The sequence below is a fragment of the Haplochromis burtoni genome, unplaced genomic scaffold, assembly GCF_018398535.1.
Source record: "Haplochromis burtoni strain Fernald_Lab_line unplaced genomic scaffold, NCSU_Asbu1 Contig_46, whole genome shotgun sequence".
In the NCBI taxonomy this organism is placed as follows: domain Eukaryota; kingdom Metazoa; phylum Chordata; class Actinopteri; order Cichliformes; family Cichlidae; genus Haplochromis; species Haplochromis burtoni.
In genome coordinates this window covers 2,314,308-2,326,084 of record NW_024582407.1, presented here as the reverse complement: position 1 = coordinate 2,326,084, position 11,777 = coordinate 2,314,308, and the positions used below count along the sequence as shown (strand labels likewise).

General features: G+C 38.1%; 1 protein-coding gene across 1 annotated transcript; it reads left to right on the top strand.

Moving 5' to 3' along the window:
- The first annotated feature begins 1,199 nt into the window (after positions 1–1,199).
- On the top strand, positions 1,200–11,411 carry si:ch73-52p7.1 (uncharacterized protein LOC100321084 homolog). Its single transcript, XM_005930508.3, has 2 exons — positions 1,200–1,504; positions 8,935–11,411. The coding sequence occupies exons 1-2, from the start codon at positions 1,431–1,433 to the stop codon at positions 9,752–9,754; spliced, it is 894 nt and encodes a 297-aa protein (XP_005930570.1). The 5' UTR covers positions 1,200–1,430; the 3' UTR covers positions 9,755–11,411.
- Positions 11,412–11,777: the final 366 nt, after the last annotated feature.

Here is an 11,777-nt window from a genome sequence, read left to right as displayed (position 1 = left end):
TTTCAAATGTCTGGCTCCGCCTCTGCATAAACTGCCTCTGGATAAGAGAGAAGCAGAGAGAAAGAAAGACTTCTGACTGAGCTACGTAAATATCATTAGAGATAAAGTCGCACTGCACTGTAAACACTGTGAGCCTGCCTGTGCTGTCAAGGAGCACAAATAAAACATGCTGGAAGTCTTGCTAGCTCCCTGTAACCTTTAGTAGAAAAAACATGGCATCATTATGTGTCTCCATGCTTGTTGTAACCCCTTGCTCATATTGTGTGCAACCAGAAATTGCAAGAAAAGCATAGCCATTAATTACCGGTGAACTGTTAACAGTTCTCACAACAAATCAGTTTCTTCCAGTGAAAATATCTCATAAACAGAGAGTTTATTGAAGTTCAGTGCCACCATCTCCAAACCATACACCATAGCAGGCTTTTATCAACCCCACATTAAACCCATATGTCACTTCTACCACACACCTTATGTCCACATACATGTCCAACACCACCCCCACATACTTCTCTGCCACTTCTGACTTCCTCATGCAGTGGCTTCCTCTCTTGGCATTGTTTTCATCATTCAAAGCTCCTCTAAGTAATCCTTTTACTTTTTCAGCTGACTCTCTTCACTTGTAAGCACATTTCCATTTCTATTTGTCCTGACCTCATGCACATCCTTTCCAGCTCGATGTGGTAGTTGCCAGTAGCTATTTAAGTCGTATTTGCCTCCCTCATCAAATTTGAAATAGCACAATGTAAAGATGCTGCAAACTTAAATTAAGTAGAGAAAAAGCTAGCAAATCAGTATGCTTTTCCAAATGCTGTCTGTTTACAGATCATCACCATCATCAGCCAAGATGCAATTCTTAGTGGTAGACAAAAAAAAAGCATTTTTCTTCTAAAACATTTTTCAAAAATGAAGAAAATCAGAAGTATAGAATAACTTAAAGAATGAAGAAATTCACTGAAAATAAGTGTAGCTTTTCTCTCTTGAACTTCAAGACATTAAATTTTAGGTTGTTCCATCGAGATCAAGTCCAATTCTGGGATTTCCGATAGCACTTGAAAGCAGCAAACTTTGGATCCCTTCCATGTCCTTAACGGGAAACCACCCGTTTTTCCCCATGTGTCAAGCCAAAGAAAATCCTCCTCACAGCTATTATGTGTTATATTTACTGGCAGACAAAAATAAATAAAAAGCCATTTATGGAGCCGTCACATTATATAGCTTATTAACGAAATATGTTTTAAATCCAGAAACTTTAATGCAGTGATGACAAAAAAGTATATATAAAAAAGTAAACAATAGGATTCTTCATGGGTCACTTATATTCAGAGCAGACAGAACTTTATTGTATTGCACTTAAGGCTGAACTCAGTCTCTTCCAGATGTGAGTTACAGCTTCCTAAGTGGGATACTTCCCACATCTTGACGTCAGCTGGATGTTTGACTTTCCCTCCCAATTCCAGCCTCACTCTGACGCATTCGCATTTCTGGTCCTCAGCAGCATTTTGGGGTAAGTTACACAGCAGAAAACCATGAAAAACTTTCTCTATGCTTACTAACGCTGAAGAGGATTTAGTGTACACTAACAGCTGTCAAATGTGTATTTTTGTGTCCTGTTGTTAACGCTATGTAAGGATCAGAAAGCCGAGCCCTATGTGCATTCTCATATTACATTACATAGCTTATGCATTCCTGGTAGTGTGCGTTATGTAACAGAAATATTCTCACAAATCTCTTTAGGTGAAACAAATATGCTCATGATGCTGGATTATCAATCGAGAGTTCCTTTAATTCACTGTTTTGTGTCTCTTCACACTTTACTGCGAACCCCTGAAAGTCTTTATTCTGAGACTGCTGAACAAACACGGATTTCACAGAGATCACTGACTTGTTGCATCACCCAGTTTCAGCCAAGCTTTAGCTTTGCTACAGATGGATTCACCTTTGACCCCGGAATACTTTGCTATACAAAAGAGTTGATGGTGATAGCGCTGATGTGCTCTGTTTGTTTTTCACTGAACATAGTGCTGTGCATTATGACCAAACATCACTATCTTGTCAAAAGGACACTGTTTCCTAAGTCCTCCAATTTAATGAGATGCAACTTTGCAAAGAGAAAAGAAGCTTTCTCCTGGCAATGATTCCAAACAAGCCATACTTGGCAAGCACTTTAAACTTTTCTATACCAAGTCTAACTAAATGCAAAATATGCTCAATTTGTAAACTACTGTGTAGTGTCTTCTAATGATTTATTTGGTAGCTCCGACTATTCCTCAGTAAGATATGCCAAGCACGTGTGATTAAATGTATTATCACTAAATGAGCTCAGCAAACTGCTGTCAGCCAGATTTTCTGTCACAGTCTTAAACACAGGGGCTGAAGACACAAGGGGAATCTAATAAACCATGAATAGTAACTGCAACCTAGGCATAAAGGAATGAACTTAGAGAACCTAAGAAACTTAAACTCAAACATAAACCACAAACATCAATGTATATATGAACTCAAAACAAGGGGTCAAAAGACCCAGGATGGTGACATCGTCCACGTTTCAGTGACCAGCTTTTCATCATTCATCACATTCAGACGTGACTACTGTGGAGAAGTACAACATGTGGACTCAGAAACAAATTTTTTTTCATGTAACTTTGTCTCAAATGATTTTTTTAAAAACTGCTAGGATTATAACTATTCTTAACTGTTGCTACAACTCATCAGATATTTACAATTTCAATTATGAAAAGCTCCTGTAGAAAAATGGCAGTTACTAGCTATAAATCCTAATGTAACGGTGGCTGTGTTGTGGTTCTGGGTCATTCGACTGCTTATTTTATTCCTTGTGATCCGTGGTTTGTTTAATCTTTATATTTATATTCTCTAGTGTATTTAGTTCTGCTCCTTTATCTCAGTTGTTATACAGATCACTTCTTCTCTTAGTGTTTCACCGTCTTATGTCTAGTTCTTTGTATGCAGTTCATTCATGTCTATGTGTCTTCCCCTTATAGTTATAACGCTTCCTGTGTTATTTTGAGAGTCAGTGCTCCTTGCGTTTTGATTTTAGTTTTGCTTCCTTCATCTCCTCGCCTGTGATTTACTCCACGAGTCTTCTGTTACCCATCTGTCAAATCATCTATTTCTGTTTCCTGTGTGGTTTCCTGCCTGTTTATTTCATTTTGTATTTTGTGTTTATTTCTCTAGTTTTAGGTTTTCAGTTGTTCTGGGTTTTTTTTTACACTGACTCCTTTGGACTTTGTGTTTTGCTGGACTTTCTACATCGGGCAATAAACAACTTGTCTTCTGTTCACCTTTGCCTCTCTAAGCGTTTCTGCATTTGGGACTCATAGATTTATGATATACTGAGATTTTTGCAGCCTTATAAGCCACTCTGCGTGACACAGCTTTAACAAACATGAGCAGAACAAGAATTTGTTTTTCCTTCTCCTTTTGGAACAGGAAATGGTCAACATTTTGTTTTTGTTAGTTTTCCTTGGGAATAGGATGGGTGTCGGTGATTTTGTGTTCATTTGATTTTTATTTGTGTAAATAGTTGTTCTTTATATGTTGTTGGTTTTGATGGCTGCAGACTGTAACATGCTAATACATGCTCTGTCAAGCATGGATCCTATCCCTCCTCTGTTTGTTGTCGTGCTATATCCCCTTTGACTCAGTCATAACAGCTGCTGGGGGAAACCTTTTTATTTCAAACCCAAGCATTTATTTTCCATTCCCTTTTGAGTTTGCTTTGGACTTTTCATATCAAGTTGATTACCCCCCTCGACATTTTTAGTGGTTGGTTACATTGTGAGATGGTCATTTTAAATTTCTAACACTTTTTCCCAGGTAATCTTTGAAAACAACACTGTTAGAAAGGCCAACTTTGAACCTCATGTCTAATTCTTTCATTGTTGGTCATATTTCATCTGGAGCAGCCCAGAATCTCGCTGTATATCTTGACACACTTTACCCTGTGTAGGATGGGCAGACTTTAGTCCGTGTTGGCCGTGGCCACCTGTCGGCACCACTTTGCTCCAATCCTGAAGCAGAATTAGTCTGAACAAAAGGAAAACACTCACCGTTAAGGCCAATGCCTGTCTGAATGTCAAAATAAATAATTATTAAAAGCTGGTAATCATTACTCTCCACTTCTAGAATTTGCAAGCACAGAGCCAACAAGTTTCTTCTGTAAATGCAAAATTAAATAGGATTTCTCTCTCGCTTTATGTTCCTTTAAGACATTTAATGCAACTTCCCAGCTCTTATGACAACCATTGCACTTGGTGGAAATGTTTGCTTTCTTGCAGAGAAAAGAAGCCTAATTTCTGTCTGGTAAATATAAAACCACAGGGAGCAGCTTTCAAGGTTAGCTTACCAGAAAGACAAGAAACAGACATTCAAAGTTGTATTTATTAGGTGGAGGCTGTATTTCAGTTGGTAACAGCAACTTTCCCAGTTGGCTGTCTGCAGATACCTACAGTAATGCACGTACGCCAAGTGCACATTGCACAGCTGTAATCACATTTTATCACATTTTGAGTGTATGTGTGTAAAGTCACACAGTTTTCTTATGTATCCAATTCTGCAGTCTCCAAAAATATTATGTTACAAAGAAAGAAAAATACAAAACGGCAATGAACCCTGAGATGTTATGTAAATCTCATCCATTGGTGAATAAGTGTAAGTACAACAACAACAACACTATAAGACTATTTGAAGTTAGATTGTCTTTTGTTTAATGTAACCCAAAGGAAGAATGTAGCGGTCAGCTTCATCCGGACTTCAAAATGAGGCTGAAAGTCATGTTTCTGCACTGATTTTATTGCCAAACCAGAAAATCTACCGACGGTCATAGAAACCACGATTTCAAAACAGTGTTTTCTCTGGAATCTCAAAGCACAGCTGTAATTTTCTAAGTGTGTTTGTCCATGTGAAATTCAATGTGGGCTTTCTGTGCCAAGCAATATATCCTTAACTGGGGTTCAAAAAGAGCACACCCATCACACATGTGTATGAGTGGGTGTGAGTGTGTGCGTGTGTGGGTCCTAATTCAAACCATCTGTAGATATCGTCCATATCCCCTCTCTTCATGTGTTGGTAAGTAAATATTTAATGCATTAAACGTACAGAGTGACCTCAGTCCATTTTATTTAGTCATTTATGAAAGCGGACCTGAACTGAAAGAGCTTTTTAAAAAATATAGATTATGTTTAAGTCACAACTATATTAGATTTTACTTTTCTCTCCTTTTCTTGGCCTCTGTGATTAGTTCAGGTGTGTCTTGTTTTCCACAGCTGTATTCACTTTCACGATTGCCCTCCCTGTTTCCATGCTCAATGTACCTAGTTCATTGTGCCTCTGGCAACAGCCTGCTTTTCACCTTTTGGATTTTATTTTTTGCTTTATGGATATTTTATGGATATTTTTTCAACAGCCTAATTAAATGACTCATTTTTGTTCAATCATACCTGTGTACAGCATTTGCATCTTGGGTCTTTCCCTCCACTCACTCTACATAATCAGCAGATTGCGATGGAGTTAAATTGGTTGGTTTCTTGGCATGTGCCTAGCTTTAAAGCATAGTCCACTAATTTTCAATTGGGTTGAGCTCAAGGCTGAGAAGGAAATCCTAGAAGCTTAACGTTAGCCTTCTTTATTTAATTTGGATGTGTTTCTAGTGGAAGACCCGATTATGTCCATCTAGCTGCTGATTTGAGGTGAAGTTGAAGAATTTAGAAGTAGTCCTCCTCCTCCTTCTTGTTCTATCCACTTTGTGCAATGTACCAGTACTGCTGGAAGCAAAATAGCCCCTGAGCATGATGCTACCACCACCATGCTTGACTGCTGGGACAGTGTTCTTAGGTTTGAAAGCCTCACCTTTACTCCTCCAAACATCTGTTATCATTGTGACAAAAGGCACACAAATTGGAAATATACAGTAATTGTAGATTTACACAAGTTGGAACGATACCACTGGTCAATTCAACAGTTACTCTAATAATTTCTCCTTTTTATGCTAACAACAAGAAACCACCAGCTGTGGTCAATTATAATCGCTAATGAGAACAGGCCATGGTGCTGTCTTGTTACAATACATTGTAGATCAGCAACACGAATCAAGAGGCTTAAATGAATGTATGCATATATTTGAGCCTTTATGTATACTTTTGACCCTGTGTGGATTGGAGAAAATCAAAAATATCATTGGATTTCTCCTCAATCGATAAAAAACAGTTCTAATAAAGCTTTAAAAGCCCCAAATTACTATGACACTTATGCCCACCTAAGAACATTGTATCAACAGGCAAGCATGTTTGTAAACTTGTAACCACAACTGTATATTTACAACAAAAGCTTTCAGTGCAATATCACCGTGTATGTCATAGTCCTCGGATTTCTATGCTTCTGTTTATTTTTGGATTTTGTGATTATTTTGAGGTTTTCTGTTACCATTTTTATGACGTTTTTTATGAGTTTCTTGTGTAAATTTCCAAGATATTTCTTGAGTTGACAATGACTACATATCTATATCTATATATCAATATGTCTCCAATGTTCAGCTTCTGGCATATCATTTTGGGTCATTATATGGCATTGAAATATTTAAGGTAAACAACAGGGCTGAGGTGTCTTTTATCTAAACTACACAGCATGAAACAAGACGCAGGCGAATAAGGCAAGTAAAAACAAAAACAAAGTTATTACAACAATAACATGCAAAATTAATAACTACCCTTCTTTCATCAGTGTATCCATCCATCTATTTTCTTTCACTTATCCAATTCATGTGGGCTAGATAGAATGAAGTGTATCCCAGCTGTCACGTTATTAATATAAGATTTCATGATAACAGGCAGCCAACTGATATCCTTTACTTAAAGGGTTAGCGTTTGACATCAGGACTTTCTGCTTGATTCGATTTAGGAATGGCATTGTGTGCAATCACATCCGTGCCTGTCAACCGTGTCTGCTAGAAAGCTTTGAATTCAAACCTTTCCTGTGTGTGTGTGTGTGTGTGTGTGTGTGCGTGTGTGTATTGTTTTTACTTTATTTATTTATTTATTTTAAATTCTTGTTCAGGATCTATTACTCTAGTAATGACAAACTCAGTTCGCTATTTGTTATTTTCAGTGACTGAATAAATCAAACTATAAAAACGAACTAAAACTGCAAACAAAAAAGAGAAAAAAATAAGAACATTGAAAGTCATTAATAAAATATGTTCAGACTGATGTCTCCCTGTTTCAAGCTCACACAGTCAATACAACTTTATCTGTTTCTTTTCTGGCATGGTCCCAATGTTGTGACCCAGGGTTGTGAGTTACAGTGGTGTGAAAAAGTGTTTGCCCCCTTCCTGAATTTTTCTTGTATGTTTGTCACATTTAAATGTTTCAGATCATCAAACAAATTTAAATATTAGACAAAGATAACACAGGTAAAATAAAAAGCAGTTTTAAAGTGTTTTTTTTTTTAATTAGGGGGATATTAGATCTAAACCTACATGGCCCTGTGCGAAGAGTGAAATATTCTACGGACTGACAAGGCAAACGTTTTTTGGATCCACAAACTTTTTGATGGTGTGCATCCCATTTTGTTAAAATTAACAAAGCAGTGTGATGACTTGGGGCTGTTTTGCTGCCTCAAGACTTGGAAAATGTCCGGCCATCCGTCTAATCTCAAGATGAAACGCACTTGGGTTCTGTTGTAGTCCTTTATTCCTCATTAGGTGATGTTTCATTTTGTGCCCAGTCTTGCCTGTGTGAAGTCTGTCTTGTCTCTGTGTTTGGTTTCCTTCCTGTCTGTGTTTCTGTTCCTTCTGTTCCTTCTGGTTGAGTTTTGGTTGTCTTGTGTGTGCTTGGTACAGTTTTGCTTCCCTTTGTCTCATTGGCTAGAATTAGTTCAGCTGTGTGTTTTTTCTTCAGGCATCTCGCCTCTGCCTTCTTCTTCTCTTGTCTATTTAAACTTGTGTTCTTTGTTGCAATCTTCCTCATGTTGTGTCCCATGCATTTTGTATTTCTTCCATAGTGCCTAATTTGTAAGTTCCTCGTTCCTGCCTTCTCAGTTTTTTGTTTGTTGTTTTGTTCCCATGAGTTTAGCAACAAAGCTGCTTTTAGCTTATTTCTCAATTTCTCAAGTCTGCATTTTGGTCCCACTCCTGTCTGCCTTACAGTCAGCCCTAAAGCTTTTACCACTGAAATGGATGTTTCTTCTTAAGTGCTGTACTATTTTATTATATGATCATTCCCATAATGTTATCATCCACTCTGGAAACTGAGCATTTATACTTAAACTTCTATATTATGGTGCATAGAAATATAATAACTAAGACACGAAAAAGAGAGCACATTACACCAGTGTTACGTTCATTACACTGGCTTCCAGTACATTTTAGAATTCATTTTAAAATCTTGGTACTGACTTTTAAAGCTTTGAATTGTGATGCCCCTGCCTACATTTCTGATCTTTTAGAACCCCACGCTCCTTCTCGCAGCCTGAGCTCATCTAATCAAAGGCTGCTGGTAGTCCCACGTACACGTTTTAAGCCCGGAGGTGATAGATCTTTTAGAGCGGTGGCCTCCAGGTTGTGGAATGCTCTCCCTCCATCACTACGTTGCCTTGATTGTATTTATTCTTTTAAAAAGCAGCTTAAGACTCATTTATTTAGATTGTCTTTTAATTAGATTTGTGCTGTATGTTTGATTTTCTTTTGTGGTTTTTATCCTGTGAAGAGGGCTATTTACATAAATTGAATTGAATTGAACTGTAAAAAACAATAAAGAACTAATTTAAAAAAAACTGAACAGACCGACTGTCTGTTCAGAGAATAGTAGCCTTTCTTTCTAATTGTTCATTCATTGTTCACCTTGATAATCATAGCCATAAGCCTAAGACTGCAACAATAAGTGCGATTTGCTGATAATAATGTAATGTTGTGTTTAAATGCAGGACTGATGAAGATGCTCGAGACTCTTCTTCAGCAGTGATGGCTGCTTTCAGCCCCCCTGCCCCTTTCCTCTGTGTGCTGCTGTGTGTTTCGGTGGCTCTGCAGCGATCTGACTTGCACCTGGCTTATGTAACCCACAACAGCTTTTTGTACTACTCCTGCAGCCAGGACCCACAACCCTGCAGCATCTCATCGCTTACAGATTGCGTATGCAAGGACATCCAGCTCTCCACACTGCACCGCCTGCAGTCGCACTTGTCTCCTGTTTTCCAGATGAGACGCTTAACCGTTTGGTTCACGTCACCGTCAAATGCAGCACGTCTGCTCAACAACTCGGAGGTGAGGCACCTCACACTGATCTATTGCGGATCCAGTGGGATGCCTCCTTTTAATCCGGAGGGATATTTTGCCGTGCACCACCTGGAGAGGCTGACGGTGGTCAACCTGCCACAGAAGCCATTTTATCCCTATCCAGATTTGAACAGAGCCAAGACTGGAGACCCAGACAGAGAAAACAATGCTGACTTAGACACAAATAGGTACAACACAGAAATAGACACAAATCTGGACTTAAGGAGAGATTATTTAAGTCTGTCTCCAGCACAGGTCCAAGACATCTTTCTGGGCAGGGAGCTCGGAGCAGAGTATTATGAACAAGCCAGACTGGGAATCATCCACAAATCAGTGCTGAAGGGGGGAGCAGTGGTTAAAGCATACACAGTAAAGACACACATAGACAGCAGTGGTGCGCTGCCTTTCCCTGAACTCCACCTACCGAAATTGCCAGAGACATCTGTCATATATGTCACTTTTGTATACTGATAAAAAAATAGTTTAATCTCTTTTAAAAGCAGGATTTCAGTCATTTGAATTAGTGGTGAAAATGTCCACGTTTCTTGGAAACTGAATATATTTAAAGGGTTTACATTTGTTTTTGCATTCTTGTCCTGGGAAAAAGTTTTGGTTCACTAACTTTAATCACATCAGGTTTGCACAGTTGTTTAATTGTGTGTTAAAATAGGCCAATCAAAGAGTTTTGCTGTTTCTATGTTTATGCTTAAGGCAACGGTTAGAAAGTACAATCTGTTTCCTTCCTGTGTTAGCCAGCCGACCAATATTTACTCTTTTGTTTCCTATGCAGTGCTGTGAAAAAATATTTGCCCCTTCCCGATTTCTTTCCTCTTTTCACATATTCAGCACAGGGTTCAGATCATCAAACAAGTAAATACAAAATACAATTTTAAAATGGCAATTTTTATTTATTGAGGGAAAACTGCTATCCGAATCTACTAATTGATGACTCATACAGGAGGTCACAAAAGAGCCCATAACATAATCTAAGTGTTGGCGTCACTTCAATCAGTTAAAATCAGAGTTCATGGTTCAACAGTAAGAAAGAGACTGGGCAGAAATGGCATCCATAGTTCCAAGGAGAAAAATCACTGCTGACCAGAAAGGAAACAAAAGCTTGGGAAAATATTCTATCGACTGATCAAAGCAAGAGTCAAACATGGTGGTGTTAGTGTGATGGTCTGGGGCTTTTTTGCTGCTTCAGGATCAGGACATAGACGACTTGCTGTAATTGATTGAACCATGAATTTTGATCTCTAACACAAAATCCTGAAGGACAACTGTCCAGCCATCAGTTCGTGCCCTGAAGTTCAAGCACACTTGGGTTATGCAGCTACCAAGCAAACCTCTAAACAGGCGATTTGTGCTTGTAAAGCCTCCAGTTTGGCTAAAGTAAAACAAAATACTGTGGGCCAAAATTCCTCCACAGAGATGTGAAAGACTCATTGTCAGTTATCACTAATGCTTGAATGTGGTGCTTGCTGCAGTAACCAGTGGCACAACTAATTATTAGGCTTAGAAAAATGACTTTTTCACATAATGCCAGGTAAGTTTGGAAAACCTTTTTCTCATAAATACATTAAAAACTGCATGCTGTATTTATCCTGGTTGCCTTTGACTAATATTAAATTTTGATTGATGATCTGAAATACGTGTGACAAATTTGCAAAAATAAATAAAAATGGGAAGGGGGTGAATCCTTTTTCACAGCACTGTATGTGATAAAAAATGGAGAATGCAATGAAAGCTGTGGTCCACTTCCTTAATCTAATGTGAGGCTGCAACACCGTTTCATATACTGCAGCAGTTTTTTTTTTTTCTGCATGTCATAATGTCAAGCACAGTGAATGTTGTGAAAAGGTGGAGGGTCCCTAATTGCAACTAAACATTCAGCTGTTTCAAAATGATTTGGTGTAATGTTGACTTATAATAACTTCACTTACACACAGTCTCACGTGTCTGCCATTGCTAGAAAAAAAAAACTAAAGAAGTTCATTTGTAAGCAAAACATGTTTTTACGAATCCCTCCCAGTTCTGCTTTCTCGAGCTGACTTTTTATTATTTTTTGTGCGATCAGCAGAGTTTTTTGTGAAAGTATTAAAAACAACTTTTTGTTGTTGTTGTTCCAGTTACAGCCTAATTTTTCTATGTTTTTATGATTTCATGAGTTCAGTATAATTTCTATGATATAGTGAAGATGGATTCTCAGCTCACCAAAAAGCTCCTGGTATAGTGGAAGAAGTTGGTCTTCGAGGATGGTTTTATGAAAAAGCATGGGCCACACTGTAAATACCTTATTTTATAGATAAATTTGACTTATTTCAAAATAACTCTTTGAAACTTTTCCATAGATTGCACAAAATCTGAATATAAAAATGAAAGCTTTTTTGGCTACGAGTGCAGAAATATATGAGCTAAATTGTTTGGGGTGGCTGTGGATTACAGAACAGGCCATCTACTAATGAGACAAATATTGAACCTTATGTTGCTCCTG